The 17,664-nt window shown below is 45.7% G+C and overlaps 1 protein-coding gene across 6 annotated transcripts in view; it reads left to right on the top strand.

Moving 5' to 3' along the window:
* MYOF (myoferlin) overlaps positions 1 to 17,664 on the top strand; it is a 255,570-nt gene that overhangs the window by 60,250 nt on the left and 177,656 nt on the right. For all 6 annotated transcript variants that reach the window (XM_063962066.1, XM_063962070.1, XM_063962068.1 and 3 more), the window contains exons 2-3: positions 10,636 to 10,691; positions 13,636 to 13,727. In XM_063962066.1, coding sequence (XP_063818136.1) covers positions 10,636 to 10,691; positions 13,636 to 13,727 — 148 coding nt within the window. The remainder of the gene's footprint in view (positions 1 to 10,635; positions 10,692 to 13,635; positions 13,728 to 17,664) is intronic.

The following is a 17,664-nucleotide window of genomic DNA, read 5'->3' as shown; positions in this document are numbered from 1 at the left end:
TCCCAGCATGCCCTGCTACAGTTTTGTTTGGCCATGCTAAAACTGATGCAGGGCATTCTGGGATGTGTAGTTCAACAACAGCTGGAGTGTCAAGGTTAGCCATCACTGTCCTAGAGGATGCTGGGATCCACATTAGTACCATGGGGATGTACCAAAGCTCCCAGAACGGGAGGGAGAGCGCGGAGACTCCTGCAGTACCAATTGAGCAAACTTAAGGTCCTCAGAGACCAAAGTATCGAACTTGTAGAACTTGGCAAACGTGTTGGGCCTTGACCAAGTAGCCGCTTGGCAGAGTTGCAAAGCAGAGACACCCCGGGCAGCCGCCCAGGAAGAACCCACTTTTATGAGTAGAGTGGGCCTTCACAGACGTAGGACACGGCAAATCCGCCGTAGAATACGCATGCTGGATAGTGAACCTGATCCAGCGAGAGATCGTCTGTTTAGAAGCAGGACACCAAATTTTCTTTGGATCATACAGGACAAACCGAGTCCGATTTTCTGTGATTATCAGTCCTCACATAGATTTTTAGAGCCCTCACAACATCTAAGGACTTTGATGAAATTGAGGAGTCAGTCGCCACCGGCACCACAATAGGTTGGTCGATATGAAATACCGACACGACCTTCGGAAGAAACTGACGTGTCCGAAGCTCAGCTCTATCCTCATGGAAGATCAAGTATGGGCTTTTACATGACCAAGCCCCCAACTCCAACACACATCTAGCAGAAGCTAAGGCCAACAAAGTGACAGCCCTTCAATATGAGAAACTTTACCTTTAACCTCCTGAAGAGGCTTAAACCGGTCCGACTGGAGAAACTGCAACACCACGTTAAGATTCCAAGGCGCCGTAGGCGGCACAAAAGGAGGTTGGATGTGCAGAACTCCCTTCAAAAAGGTCTGAACCTCAGGGAGGGCAGCCAACTGTTTCTGGAAGAAAATGTATAGGGATGAAATTTGGACCTTTATGGATCCTAACCTTAGGCCCATATCCACACCTGCTTGCAGGAAGAGGAGAAAACGTCCCAGTTGAAACTCCACCGCAGGAAACTTCTTGGACTCACACCAAGATGCATATTTTCTCCAAATACGATGGTAATGTTTTGATGTTACTCCTTTCCTAGCCTGTATCAGGGTAGGAATAACCTTGTTCGGACTGCACTTCCGAGCTGGTATCTGGCGTTCAACCTCCATAGCCGTGGTAAGTCTTGATAGGCGAATGGCCCCTGCTGCAGCAGGTCCTCCCAAAGAGGCAGAGGCCTCGGCTCTTCTAGCAGTAGATCCAGAAGATCCGCGTACCAAGCCCTTCTCAGCCAGTCTGGAGCGATGATTGCCTGAACCCTTGTTCTCCTTGTGAGTTTGAGAATTCTTGGAATGAGTGGGAGTGGAGGAAACACGTACACTGACTGGAACACCCACAGAGTTACCAGGGTGTCCACCGCCACAGATTGCGGGTACCTCGACCTGGAACAATACCTCCGAAGCTTCTTGTTGAGACAAGAGGCCATCATGTTTATTTGGAGTATGCCCCAAAGATCTGTTACCTCCTTGGAGACCCCACTGTCCTGGATGGAGATCGTGTCTGTTGAGGAAGTCCGCTTACCAGTTGTTTACTCCCCGAATGAAGAATGCTGACAGCGCCAATGCGTGTTTTTCTGCCCAGAGGATGATTCTTGTTACCTCTGACATTGCAGTTCTGCTCTTCATTCCGCCCTGTCTGTTTATGTAAGCTACTGTCGTTACATTGTCCAATTGTATTTGAATGGCCCGATTTCTCAGAAGAGGGGGCGCTTGGAGAAGACCGTTGTAGACGGCTCTTAGTTCCAGAGTGTTTATTGGCAGGGCAGATTCCAGACTTGACCACCTTCCTTGGAAGGTTTCCCCCTGAGTGACTGCGCCCCAGCCCCGGAGACTTGCATCCGTGGTTAGAAGGATCCAGTCCTGAATCCTGAACCTGTGGCCCTCCAGAAGGTGAAGTAATTGCAGCCACCAGAGGAGTAAAATCCTGGCCTTTGGTGACAAACTTATTCTCTATTGCATGTGTAGATGGGATCCCGACCACTTGTCCAGGAGATCCAGTTGGAAGGATCGAGCATGAAACCTCCTGTACTGCAGAGCCTCTTAAGAGGCCACCATCTTTCCCAGAAGGCGAATGCATTGAATAACCGACACCCGGGCTGGCCTCAGGATGTCCCGGACCATTGTTTGTATCACCAATGCTTTTTCCTCCGGAAGAATCACCCTCTGCACTACCGTGTCGAGAATCATTCCCAGAAAGGACAACCTCCTGGTTGGCTCCAAATGTGATTTCGGGATATTGAGGATCCAACCATGTTCCCTTAGAAGCTGGGTTGTGAGATCTATTGACCGTAACAGCTTCTCCTTGGACGATGCCTTTATCAGCAGGTCATCCAGATATGGAATTATGTTCACCCCCTGCCTGTGGAGGAGAACCAACATTTCCGCCATCACCTTGGTGAATACCCGTGGTGCTGTGGAGAGGCCGAATGGCAGGTCCTGGAACTGAAATGACTGTCCAACAGTGGGAATCGGAGATAAGCTTGATGCGGCAGCCAAATCGGAATGTGGAGGTACGCATCCTTGATATCCAGGGATACCAGGAATTCCCCCTCTTACAGACCTGATATCACCGCTCTTAGACTCCATTTTGAATTTGAACTCCCTCAGAAAGGGGTTTAGTGATTTTTAAGTTCAGAATGGGCCTGACCGAACCATCTGGTTTCGGTACCAGGGCCGGTGGTAGGGTGTTCGGCACCCTCCTGCAAACTATAAATTTGCGCCCTCCCATACTTGACAAAGGGACAGCACACGTAACGCCCCTGTACCAGTGTCACTTACACACGTAATGCCCCCTGTACCAGTGACGCTTGCATACGTAACACCCCCTTTACCAGTGACACTTGCACACGTAACACCCCCCTGTACAAAGTACAAAATACAAAATGGGTGCGGAAGGCAGAGTTGGGCATTGCAGAGGCAGTAGGGTTAGAAGGCCGGTTTTAAGGGTGGGTAGGTACACATTAGATGATGTGTAACCAGCCCGACATCGTGAGCATTGCAATGCATACACACTTGCTGATGCCGGTGGCAATGGAGTAACAGGGGTAGCTACCGCAGCATGGCTCTCATTAGCAATGTCTTCTATCGCCCCTACTATAGCACCGACCAGAAAACATTAACGACTGTGGGAGCATGCAGATAGTGAGTACATATTTGATGATTTTGTACGATTTGTCATTCTGAATCGTTCGAAATATCATGTGTGCCCAGTCTTAATCGAGGCTTGGAGGCTGGGTGAAATTTTATTGAGCAATATGTTACGAATACATTACCACACCACCAAAAGGGCATAGGTTCATCAAAAAGTGGATGCTTCTGGACCTATCAAGTTGGAGTTTGGATGTATCAGAGTTTTGTAAATATTAGGAGGTATGTCCACATGCCTCCTAGACAACATTACATGCCCCACAGTCTAACCCACAAGCCCAGACCTCTCCTACAATCAGCCCCTGGGTATGTGCTATATATCTAGTAACAAACATTAAAATGGTGCTCCTGTACCCGTGCAGAGGCAAAATCACTCCAGGACTCTGACTCGACCTGCAGAGACAGTCCAGCTCCAGGATTGCTGACCTCTGCTGCAAACTCGCGCTCTGCACATGCTGAGGCTGTACACTTTGGCGGGGAGAAGAAAGCACTATCGGCTGCAGTTGTAAGCTCTGGCTGCGGGGAGGGTTCTCCTGCACATGCCACTGTTTTAAACTTCAGCAGGGGGGAGGAAAGCACTATCGGCTGCAGGTGTTAGCTCCGGCTGGGTGAAGGGTTCTCCCTGTACATGCCGCGGCTTTAAACTTAGCAGGGGAAGGAAGCCACTATTGGCTGTGGTTGTAAGCTCCGGTGGGGGAGGGTCTTATGCTTGTGGCAGCCAGCCTGACATGGGGCAGGAGTAGGGGTGACGGTCAGCCCCTGATGAGATGAAGGGACCAGCAGAGCGGAGACTGTCATGGCGTAAGGGCAGGCCAATCCGCCGCAGGGCGCAGCAGCAGGGAGACATAAGCTCAGTACAGGGATGCCGCGCAGGGAGAGCGCCTCTCCAGTCTGTCGCCTCCCTGCACTGCATCCCTTTGTTGAGCGGCTTGCGCCAGCTCTGTTCGGTACCACGAAAAGGTTAGAATAGTAATCCGTGTTTTGCATTTGAGGTGGGACTGGTACAATGACCTGTGCCTCTAACTTCTGGATGGCTCCCTGTAGGGTAGCCCTGTCTGCTGGCAAGCCCGATTTTGAAGAACCTATGAGGAGGGAGATCTTGAAATTCCAGCCGGTATCCCTGGGACACAATATCTAGTACCCAGGGATCCAGGCCGGATGACACCCAGATGTGACTGAAATGTCTGAGTCTCGGCCCCACCGGTCCTACCTCCAGGCTGCGCTGTCCACCATTATGCAGAGGACTTTGGCACACCTGAAGCAGGCTTTTGTTCCTGGGAACCCGCCACAGCAGGTTTCTTGGATTTTGGTCGGCCCTCTCTAAAGAAGGTGTTGGACGGTTTGGCCTTTCTTGATTTAGTAACCTGAAAGGACTGAGATGCAGGTGAAGAAAAGTTTCTTCATAGCAGGAGCTGCTGAGGGAAGAAAAGGAGACTTACCCGCTGTAGCTGTGGAGATCCACGCATCCAACGCTTTCCCCAAAGAGAGCCTCACCTCTCCTGGATTCCGCATCAGCAGACCACTGGCGCAGCCACAGTCCTCGACGAGCTTAGACGGACATGGAAGAAATTCCTGCAGCCATTGAACCCAGGTCTTTCAGGATTTTGCAGGTTTTATGGTGGAATCCATGAATGTTACGGAGAAACAAATAATGTCACTCTTATGTAACGTATCCAAATCCTCAAGTAACGTGCCTGACCACTTTACTAATAGATTTGGAAATCCATGCACAGGCAATAGTGGGACGTAGTATCGCCCCTGAAGCTGTGTATATGGATTTGAGAGTAGTATCAATTTTGTTATCAGCTGGCTCCATCAAGGCAGTAGATCCTGGGACAGGTAAAACCAACTTTTTTGAGAGTCTGGATACAGACGCGTCCACTATGGGTGGGTTTTCCCATTTCTTTCTATCCTCCTCAGGGAAGGGGAAAGCAGCGAGAACCTTCCTAGGGATCTGGAATTTTTTCTCAGGATTTTCCCATGCTTTTTCAAAAATAGCATTTAATTCTTTGGACGCAGGGAAAGTTAGAGAGGCTTTCACCGTCTGCAGTGGCAGAATCTGTATCCGTGTCGTATTGCATGATCTGGGCAAGAGCACGTTTGTGGGATCCCACAGAGGGGGGTCCTGAGGTAACAGTTGCATATTCATTCTGAGCAACCCTAGCAGAAATCTAATAAATCATAGTTTTGATAGAGGATAACCACTCAGGCTCCCTTGCTGGTATCTGCGCTATAACAGTGCAATCCTGATTACATGGAATGAGATCATCTTGAGGACATATCCTCAGCTGCATATGTCACAGAGTCCCGGGACATAGCTAACTGGAGACCCCAAACACTCCGCACGCACGGTTAGACAAAGTTTCCCCCCCTGAGAATGGCAAGAGAGACAGTTCAGAGCCAACCCACACACAGTGCTGTTATATATAAAGGACACCCCTTATCAGCGCCCACTGTGTACTGTAATAGTTACACAGATCTAATTCACCGAATGGGATAGCTGGAGTTGCTTGGAGGAACAGCTCTGTCAGCATCTGTGTACAGGAACTGCAGACCGTAAAATGGCGCTGAACGCTGCTGGGTCCGCTCTGAGGAGAAGCTCTGCCACTTGAAGATGGCGCGTTTTTCCGCACAAATTCTTTATACTGGCCTGAGGACTCTGTTGCAAGGCGGGGGATTCCATCCACTGAGAGCGTCTGAGTGCAGAGGATTTTGACGCTAGCCTGGGGATTCAGTCTCTGGTTAGCGTCTGTGACCAGTGTAGGGTATTAAGACGCTGGCTCAGGATGTCCCTCAAAGCGCCAACACTGTCTGCCGCTGAGCCTTCCCGGAGTGCAGCTGCTCAGAGCTGCGCTCCTACCCTTGCGCCGCCATACCTTGCCTCTTCTGGTTCTGTAAGGGGGTGGCGGCATGCTGCATGGGTGAGCGATCCCCCTGTGGCGGGGAACGTTCGATCCCCACAGGAGCTCAGTGTCCTGTCAGTTGAGATAGTGGCTCAGATCCCGCAGGGTGGACACCACCTACCCCCCCCCCCATAGTCCCTCAAAGCAGGGAGGCTGTTGCCTGCAGCCTCCCTGTAAAATAATAAACTCTAAAATAAAATTTTTCCTAAGAAGCTCTGTAGAGCTCCCCTAGCTGTGACCAGCTCCTCCAGGCATGTTTTCTAAACTGTCTGGTAGGAGGGGCATAGAGGGAGGAGCCAGCCCACATACTCAAATTATTAAAGTGCCAGTGGATCCTAGTGGACCCGTCTATACCCCATGGTACTAATGTGGACCCCAGCATCCTCTAGGGTGTAAGAGAAATAAATTTGAAACCAATGCTGTATATTAGTTTCAACTAATACTTTAATAATGCCTGGGTACTGTTAATAGCTCCATCTAATTGAAAGACAACTATTTAATAAACTTTTCTTGTAGCGGAACAAAGGCAACTTAACCTTTAAAATACACACCGAAAAATAAAACAATTTATCTTGTAACATGCAAGAATAGCAGCAGCCTCTGTACTACTTACACACTGGGAGAGGACTCAGGAGGACTCTGTATGTGTCTCTATCTCTAGACCCAAATTATTTAGTTGCATAACAATTTACACAGGACTCAGACACCTAGGTAGGGAGTAGAAGAAGCTGGGATCCATGTGTCACTTACAGCTCTTTCCACCCTCCTATCTCTCATCTGATCAGAAAGCTCTGTCCGTAGCTCATGAAACATGATATTCCTGTGTCTCTGCCTGCACTGTATACTGTCCTGCTCACATTATGGCTGCTGGTTCTGCTGCTGCTTAAGATGGAAAGCTAATGGTGTCAGTGTGTTCTGAATGGGGAGCCCCATGACAAAGAGGGCCTCAGTATGCCCTGCACCCCTTTCTTAATCTGGCTATGACAGCAGCGTGTGCTAGGATGAGAAGAAAAGCTGCAGCTGCTGCTTCTAAGTAAGGTAGGGTGACCTGGGCCCCTCCATCAGACCTGGGCCCCCGCTGGGCCCCTCCATCAGACCTGGGCCCATGTAATTTGTACCTTCTCCCTCCCCTCTCTTGGCACCACTGGGGATGGGCCCCCCCAATGCATTTAGGCTTCATGTACATCTTATACATACAGCCTGAAGGTAATTGTATACAGTATTTATTTTTATAATTCTGTGCATTAAGCAAAGTTTATATGCAATGAACCAACAGAAAGCAAATATGTCATGACCTCAGTCTTGTTAAAAAACAAACAAAAAAAAAGTGTATTTCAGAATATTCTGTATTTTGGAATTCTGTATATGGGAGACTCTATCTGTAATGATGCCCATAATTCAATTGTTTATAAAGCATTAGGAAATAAAAAATGACCTTTATTAAAGTTCTTTGAGCTATTTTAGATTTACCTGGTTTGTTGCCATTGCACATAGAGGAACTGCTACTTCCTTCATCTTGATGAATATTAGAACACATGACTGCTTATTAATTCCAGCTCATTGACATAACAATGCTAAGTTTATAATATGATGATGACATATTGGAACAAAAAGGAACAGTGGGTGACCTTATTGATACTTCAACCCATGTGTTTCCTGCACTTGGCAGTGATTCATGATGGAACACAGGCCCAGATGTATAAGCTTTAACAAGAGATAAAGTGCAAACTGATGGGAGCTGGTTGGCTGGTCATTGATTACTCTGTCATGTCACAGGCTGTGTTTGAAAAAATGACAGGAGCTGATTGGCAGGTCATTTATCACTCTTTATCCGTCTGCACTTTATCAATACATACTGCCATCAGGCTACCTCCCGCTTGCTTGCACCTCATGTCATCTGTCGCCCCTCCCCACTAGATTGCTAGTTCTTCAGAGCAGGGCCCTCTTTCCTCTTATCTAAGCCCTCTTCTCAACACATTTCACTCACAGCTCTCTCCTACTCAGCGACCATCTTTACCCGCTTTTTCTCCTGCTGGTAAAGGCTTATCTCTATCTATGGCCACCAGCTCCTAGTAGTACAATGATCACTCCCTCACTACTTACATCTTAGCTGTATTATGTCTTGAGAATTGTGGTGCTCGTTGTTAACATGCCCACTACTGCACATGAGCTGATGCCAGCTGCCGCCTCCGCTGTACTGTCCTTTGTACAGCGCTGCGAAACACTTGTGGCGCCTTATAAATAAAATGTAATAATAATAATCTCTTGTTAAAGCTTTAACGGGGGTACTCCCGGAGCAATCGCTGCTTAAAATTGCTTAGATTTTAAGCAGCGGTCACTCCGTGTGTACCCCTCACAGCTATAGCGATGCGCAGCCCCACGGTGCTAGATTGGCTAGCAGGTCGCTCACTTCACCCGCTTGCGAAAATCCCTCCACCAGTCTCTTCCTCCAGTCACTGCACTCTGGCTAGGCCAAATTAGCATTGGGGCAGATAAAGCTCCAGGCTTCCACATGAAAATAGGTCCGACAGCATGATGACCAAACACCCAGCTGGCCTCAAGGTCAGCCATAATTCTTAAAAAAAATATAAAAATAAAAATCTTAAGTATGGTAACTGAATTTCTGTTTTCGATTCCAAATTCTGACTTTTTTTTAATTATTACTTATAGGATTATTTCAGGATACATCCCCGTCACTCAGGGTGTCAGGATGCAGCTGATTGGACAGGCCACATGGTACTGGCCACATCCACACAGCACTGGAAACTGGTCCTCTGTTTCTCGCAATAGGCCCTTGAACATTTTCAGTCTCCGGTCCATTTGGCTCTTAACCACTTAGCAGACAAATTTTTTCCACAATAATAGGCCAGAAATTGTTTTTTGTTTTTATTCTTATTTAATAAAGTTTAAAATGTATTTAAAAAAAAAATATTTAAATATATACATAGGGGTGTTTTGCAGATTTTATATAATATACACTTAGGGGGTGTTTTGCACCTATCCCAGTGTCCATAAAATACTATCCTCCCCCAAGTAGGAATAGCAAAAAAAAATCCCCAGCATTATCATCCCCCTACTGGTAATAGAACGCAGTGGTGGAGCCCCCACCTTCACCCCCAATGTCAATGGGCCCCCACTATTTTTTCTGTGTCCATCCCTTCCCCCCCACCCCCTCGCCTCCACGTGTCACTATATAGATTGTTGCCAGTCCTAAAAGATGCCCTGTGATAGTCCCTCCCCTTATTATAGAGTGTGGTTCACAGGGATGGCTTATCAGCTGATCTCTGCACATGCAAAGATCAGCATAGTTTTCCCCCCTTATCGCACCTTTAGTTCCAGAGCATGCGCCTCAGAATGACGCTTGCACACCATTCTGGGGTGCGACTTCGGGAGTGATGTTGGCGGTCACAGACCAGAACATCACTCCCAGGGCTCACAGCAGGAGGAGAAAGTCCATTCTGCCCTTGTGCAGAGTGGATTTCCTTTGTACAGAAAAACACAGCAGGGCAGCACCGACGTATGGGATATGACTTGGCCATGTAACTCACTTCTGGTTGCAGTTATATCACATACATTAGTGCAAGTTAAGTGGTTAATCCGGCCCTGCACTCTGCACCACACATCCCAGCCCTGCACTCTGCACCACACATCCATCAGTCAGTTCTACTATGAAGTAGCATTGCCATCTACACATAGCAGAAGCTTACATTTTTGGGAGGCTAATTGAATATTCAGATGCAATCTTCTTAATCTTACTAGTGAATTGGTACAAAGGGGTTTTCTCCACTGTATTCTGGTAAGCCTGTAGGCCTCACCCAGATGATAGAATGCAGCTAATTGGGCATGCCACGCTATACTGCACCTACACTCTGTCTGCTACCTGTGAAAATGCTCCAGACTTGGAGGACTAGGTATTACACCAAAGTGCTAATATTCCATTACAGAGAAGTTCTGCTAGTTGGAGAGAGTGTTTTAGTTCTGTAATTTCTAGAGACCTCTAGCTGCATTCATTTGATAAAGCTTTTTATAGATGCACCCCCACACTTAAAATATATTTACTATCCATTTTATCATTTTAGTATTCAGTCTTTATTTGCTGAATACTTTTACCTATACTATCCTTATCCATCCAAACAGTGTGGCTCACTTCTCAGCCTGGAGATCCATGCTTCATTGTACTGTTATGTGCTTGGCCGACTGCACAATGCATGTCTGTAAATGTGGGAACTGGAAGGCTATGTATAAATTATTTCGAAGAACTTCTATATTGCTGGTTATGCAATTTCCACTTTTAAACTGCATTTCCTGGAGAAACCGTTTGGAACAATGTAACTATTTACACAATCCCCATGAAACTGTATTGGTTCCATCTGCTTGACCAATGTGGAGTTCAGGGGAATTGTTTGCTGAAGGTCAAGCTGGATTAACACTTTTTTAAAATTATCAAAGAAACCCATTTAAAGACCCTAGTACATATGATTTTTTTTTTTTTTTTTTTTCTTGTAGGGGAGAAAAAGAAAACTAAAGCTATTGACAATGAACTGAATCCAGTATGGAAAGAGGTAAATTTTGTTTTTAAATGTTGATTTACTGTTTTATTATGCTACAGTTTTGTAATTTTATTATAATGTCATTATAATTGTCATTCCATTCACCTCCCTGTCATAAATCTTAGCATTGCACTCTAGCATGGGTTCGACTTCAGCTAGGGCCCTTTCTGTGTTGTAAATTATGTGCGTGCAGGTGTTAATGTTAGAGTTATATAGGCACGCACATGTGGGTGACTCAAACTATGAACAGCCAAGTTATGTAGCCAGTGTTGTTAGTTCATTGATACAGCCGTACTCACTGTTACATGTACACTGGTGATGGCATGGAGTATGAGCCTAGCGGGGTTTCATACTGTTCACCAGCTGGTGAGTGTATGCTGCAAACTGGTATAGGTGCACGGATGCTGAAATGCGGTGTGGCCCTCTCCTCTCTCAAACCTCCCATGCTAATTGTGTTAGGGGCGATGGCATAAAGCAGTGGTTCTCAACCTCTGTCCTTGAGTACCCCCAACAGTTCATGTTTTTCAGGTCTCCTCACAGGATTGCAAGTGAAATTATTTGCTCCACCTGTGGGTCTTTTAAAATGTGTCAGTGAGTAATGAATACACCTGTACAACTGCTAGGTGACCTGGAAAACATGAACTGTTGGGGGTACTTGAGGACCGAGGTTGAGAACCACTGGCCTAAAGCACCCACAATTAAGTTTTATGTTACATGTATAACCAGAAGAAGCTTTAGGTGGAACTGGTATTTCATAAGAAATGTTTAAGAACTATGAAGGTTGCTATGGCTGATATAATGTGTGAGGGAGGGAGGGGGAATCAGCACTTATACCGCATTCACATCGCAAATGCCGGATCCTACCCGGTAAGACAAACGTGTACTTACCGGGTGGGATCCGGCATTTGCGCTCCTCTGCTGGCTTTCCGACCCGGCAATATACCGGGTCGGTTGCCATAGCAGCGGAGGGAGCAGCAGCAGCAGGGGTGGGGGTGGAGGCGGCGCCGGGAGATGAGCTCATCTCCTGCGCCGCCTCTGCCTATGCTGTGAATGGGAGCCGATTCGCATCGGAACGGCTCCCATTCACACTGCGCCTGACCCGGTAATCAACCCGGTAAGAACCCTTCTTTTTTTACCGGGTTGAATTACCGGGTCAGGCGACCCGCTAATTCACAATTGGACCTTTCACATCGCACACGGACCTGTTTCGACATGGCAATATGCCGTGTCGGTACCGGGTTTTCAGTGCGATGTGAAAGGGGTATAAGGGACTCCTCCACCAAGTCTGTAATTCCACATAGTCATAATTTCAAGAGAGCAAACTTGTGCTCCCATTTACCTTTTTGAATCCACTGTTGGTTTTACATGTACAAAATGGTTCCTAGTATTACTGTACCTGTAGGAATTTTTATTTGTTTTTTACATTAATAGATTTATGTTTTATATCTTGTCTTTAAGTGCTTCTCATTCTGTTTTATTTATTTCTCATGGGTACATGCTTCAGCAATGTCTACAATGAATGTATAAGTAGCGGATATAAAATTACTGAGCACTGAGGACATTAGATGGTTAAATTCAAATAATTTTCAATGTGTCAATTCCGACAAAGTTGTTAAAATGATAGAGCTAGGTGTGTGTTTTTTTTTTTTTTTTTTTTAGTTATTAAAAAATTTAACCTATGATATAACTATACACAAGTATACACATTCCCCACTAAATCATGGCATACTATTGAATTGTCTGTATATTATTTTAAGTTCATTAAATGCTCTTCATGAATTACACGGTGTCCAGTGACCAAAGTGGTGGTAAACAGTGCGCAGAATATACTGTAGACTATTTTATAAAAATTAAGATATTTAGTACTGCTGATAACTGTTCCTTCCTGTCATCCTCTCCCGGTGTCACGCTCTTCCTGTCACCCTCTCCCTGGCATCACCATCTCCCTGTCACCCACGGTTGGCACCAACTGCTGTCACCCTCCTCCTGTCACCAGCTCCTTGGTCCAGTCCTAAACACTATAAAATATATATTTTTTATTTTATAAAAATTGACAATATATTAGTCGCCGCGGGTATTGGCGGTGTTGGACTGAGATGCAAATGAGTGGTGGTGGGGGGGGGGGGGGTCCTGGTAGTTGATGGCGATTTTGTAAGCCATTGGCGGAAGCGTGGCCATTAGTGGCAGGAGTAGCGGGCATCAGGGGCGGTGACGGCAGCTGGCATCGGTTCAGGTGCACTAGTGGGCATCAGCCCGGCGGCGAGACTCGGTGGACATTATCGTGAAGACAAGAACTCCATTAAAAAATGCAAGTGCCTTTATACGGGGTTGGGCAATAAGTGGTCCCCCATCTGCTTTGGAACTACATATCCCCATATGCCATGCCATACTGTAGCTACAAGGGCAGGCTTAAACTGGTACACTGCATGCTGGGATGTGTAGTCTCGTAGTTTCTGGAGGGCCACTTGTTTCTCATGCCTGCTTTAGACCTATGGTTAGTAACTGTGAATATGGACATGTCAGAAGGTCATTAGAGGTTGTCTGTACGTTCCCAGTGCATTGCCTTGCAATAGACATAAGTGAAATAAGCAATTTGCCTACAGCAAACCGTGCTTCCATCTGCAATTGGGTGTGGGATCATTGGAAAAAGTAGTTCATGCATTGTACAAGTATTAATGCTAATAATGACGAGAGTAGGAATGAGGCCTATAGGTGGCCATTATAGACGGAATCAGTAGATGTTACATTGGATATGTGGTATATGTGATGCGTTCTTTGAGCCGTGACCTATTTAGTCTGGAACTCTGCAGCATGGAGAATCTCATTAGATTTGAAATCTTGTGACACAAACTGGAGAATGAGACTTGTGTGAATCTCCTTCTCAATGATATGACATGAAATAGTTGTGGTTTACATACTGCTACATATAGCCAATCTGACCATTTGTCTTTTCCAGCTTCTGGAGTTTGATCTGAAGGGGATAGCCATAGACTACACATCGGCATTGGAGGTCATTGTGAAAGACTTTGAAACGATTGGAAAAGACAAGTAGGTTCTCTTCCTGTGTGTATTACCTAGTCCTTGTTCCTCTCTGCAGCTACAGAACATCCCTTAGTAACCATGCATTTCTAGCAAATGTCTTTCTAACATGTTTGCGCGAGTTTGTTTTTAAACGCGTTCAGCTCCTTCCTCTCCTTGTATTACATGGAAACCTGTCTGTATTTGTGCTGTAGGATCAGATGACAACCAGCTTCTGACATTGTACTTAACATTTGAGGATGTTCATAAAGCAGAGGACCTGGGGTCTTGTTTTTGGTATCTTTGTGGCGTTGAAAACTATGAATGGTGATATATGGTTGCACTCATTGTACGAATGTACTCTTCTTCTTTTTTTTTTTTTTTTTTTTAAGGAATTAATGTGTTGGTCCTTTTTTACAGTACTAGAACAAGTGCAACGACTAGAGGAAATATTCCCAGATCATCTTTTTCTCTCTGAGTACTTCATCCTTACTGGTAGAATACTCATTCCAAGCAGATGACTGTTAGAAAGTTCCAAAATGGCCTTTGAATCTCGCTGCTACATCATTGAGAAATGTGGACTTTCCACAACTCTCATAAATTACTTTGGCCCCTTTTGTCTTTGTCTATATTGACCTGAATGGACCAAGTTATAAAACAATTCCATTTATGACATGGGAGACTTGTGGCTCTGACCAAACATGATTAGAAAATTCTATGGTTAATCTGGCAAACATTTTTAGGTAATTCTGATAAACGGAGCTTCTCCCCGGTCAGAGAATTGGAGGCTGCCTTGTTTCGGGCCCTTTTGTTAAACTACAGTATAGCTCTTATCTGACATTTATGTGATCCTAATATTCTCATGGGTCTGCATGTTTGTTTTCTCCATGTGATTTGGTTAGTTAATTTGTAGCTATATTTATTGTGCATATTGGTGTGGGATTTTATATTTACAGCATTGTCTTCTTTCCGGGCTATTCACTGGAGGGGCATGGAAATATATAATTGTTGTTGTTTACAGTAAACGGAGTTGCTTTTACATCTGAGCCTTTGTTTGTATAAATGTGCCTGTCTGGCTTCCTATAATGAAGTTTAAAGTACAGCTGAAATGCTGCGTTTACAGATGAGACCCAATCCCTCCTATACACTCCTGGCAGAACTGCCGGGTACCCAACCACACATCTGAAGAAAGTCACTCCTGACAGTTGCTGCTGATGCTTTTCCTAGGGCTGACACCTTGCAGACCAAATATTATGTAATGATAAAGCTGATTGGACAGGTTAAAGAAACCACCTGATTTATTCACCTGTTGCTTAGTTTCCTAAACTCTGCCATTACAGTCTGTTTTTAAGGATATCCATGCTTGAACACAGATGACTTAATAAGTCCCTCAGTCAATTTGATCTACCCATATGGATTCAAACATGGATATCCTTCAATCCTGCACTATAATGGCAGAGTTTGGGTCATTCTGACCTATTTGATTGAGCATTGTATTCCATGAAACTTGTCCAGGGTGTCATCCCTGGAGGAGTGGCCATTACAGGTAACAGCATGGGTGTGGGTTTTCTAGAAATATTCCTGCATGTGGAACCCTTACAGCTACTAAACTACAAGTTTGTAATGAACATGGGGCAATGTGTAAACAAAAACATTTTGAGTGGCTTTAATATTTTCATTTAAGCTGTCTCTCTCTCTCTCTCTCTCTCTCTCTCTCTCTCTCTTTTCTTTTTTTTTTGGCGTCATTATCTTCAAGATGGGGTTGACCATCAACCATTAGTGGTTGAAAACCATCAATTTTTATGTTGGCAATTGTAACTAGTTTTTCCATTGACGGGAGGCCTCCACAGGTGAAAAATGGTGGTTAAGCCCTTGTGGTTATTGCTGGTCTGCCAAGCCTGGGTGCAGTCTGCTCATGTGCAATGTAAAACAGTCATTGGCATAACCGTCACTGGTTCCTAGATGATGATTTAAAACATCAACTATTGATGGCAAGGGTCAACCTTCCTACAACAGATCTTCTATCCTGCTTAGATGGACTTATTTAATGTTGACAGTGCCCATCTGCTGGGTACAGCTCATTCCCATGAATGATGGGTCTCTCTGATCATAACTGTAACTGGAGATCCACATGGCACCTCTTGCTGCATGCTATGATTTATCCTCCGAATTTAGGCTGTAAACTAACGTACTTGGTAATTGTATGTATGTATGTATGTATGTATGTATGTATGTATGTATGTCTACATCTATTATATACAAGAAAAAAGGACATTTGTTTCCCCCAGCACCCTGAATGATAACCGTAACCAGATATAAATTCCACATAATAGAATTCAGAGATCTTCGTTTCACACATTTGCGCAAATATGTGTATAAGCCCCAAAGCTGCATCAAGGCGTCTCTGTATATTTGGGGTCCCTAGCGCTATATCTAGGTGCAGGGTGTGGCACCCCAAAACACCAGCATATGCCAGAAAGCCCAGCGTAGCATACCAGTGAAAAAATTAGTGTTAATTAATTAGTATTTAGGAAGCCGAAGCTATAGAGAAAGTGATACAAAAATGAAATGCAATTAAAATAGAGAAATAGTGTAATAAAATTAATAAGTGAAAAGTGTTAGTAGAATGTAAAGGTATGCCACACTAAGGCCATCCAGCTCAGCCAGTCCAGAGGCACCACACCTCACACCTCCATTACCCCAATCTGGGTCTAAGATTAACCAGCAAGGAGCCACATGATAATGGCTCCTTACTACATTATGTCTAAGCTAAGAGCTACATACGTTGGAGCAACCCCATAATGCTCCATGTGGCATGTTTGGGCCTGCGCCTCCTCCTAATGCAGGAACCTCTCTGCCTCTTCCTCACTGTAGTGCGATGCGCAGGGGCGGATTAAGCAGGTCTAAATGGCCTCGACCCTCAGTGGCCTTTCTGGCCAGGTCGTAGTACCCGCCCCTCCCACCACCCTGGAGCCGCACCTGCACAACCCACCCACCATTGTGCTGTTGAGCAAGGACCATTGTGTTCGACGGATTGACTACTGGAGAGCTGCTGCTGGGAGTTGGACTGCAAAACCAATGCTGCCAGCCTGCTGCCTGGCCTCAGTGTCCTCCGGCTCCTGGCTCCCAGAAGGTGAGGGCAGCTGGCAGGACACAGAGACATAGAAGGGGGAGGGGCACAGAGAGATAGATGGGATGGGGGGGTAGAGAGACCTAGACTGAAGGGGTTGGGGGGGGGGGGGGGGGGAAGACGCAAAAATGAAGGGAAGGGACACAGAATGAAGGTGGAGAAGGGACTTTTTGACACAGAGTGGAGGGGGAAAGGGGGTGAGACACACAGACTGAACATGATGGCATGGCAGAGAGACACAGTTGGAAGATGATGTTGTGCTGAGAGATGATATGGGGGTGGGATGATGACGAGATGCAGGGGGGTGATGGTGTTGCTGAGAGGTAACACAGGGAGGAGATGATGGTGTGGCTGAGAGACGCAAAGGGGAACACTGTGGTGTAATGTGAAGGTGGCCCATACTGTGCGGTGTAATATAAATTTTGACTCCTACTTTTTGGCGGATTGTGAATTCTGCATCATACCTTTTTGGCGTAATGTTGCTGCGATCAACTTGGAATTACCCCCATTGGGCCTAATTCTGAGTTGATCGCAGCAGCAAATTTGTTAGCAGTTGGGCAAAACCATGTGCATTGCAGGGGGGGCAGATATAACATTTGCAGAGAGAGTTAGATTTGGGTGGGTTATTTTATTTCTGTGCAGGGTAAATACTGGTTGCTTTATTTTTACACTGCAAATTAGATTGCAGATTGAACTCACCCCACCCAAATCTAACTCTCTCTGCACATGTTATATCTGCCTCCCCTGCAGTGCTCATGGTTTTGCCCAACTGCTAACAAATTTGCTGCTGCGATCAACTCTGAATTACCCCCATAGGCCCTCATTCCGAGTTGTTCG

This window comes from Pseudophryne corroboree, chromosome 3 (genome assembly GCF_028390025.1).
Source record: "Pseudophryne corroboree isolate aPseCor3 chromosome 3, aPseCor3.hap2, whole genome shotgun sequence".
Taxonomy (NCBI): Eukaryota; Metazoa; Chordata; class Amphibia; order Anura; family Myobatrachidae; genus Pseudophryne; species Pseudophryne corroboree.
Note: the sequence above shows the minus strand (reverse complement) of the source record. Positions and strands in the feature narration are given on the sequence as shown.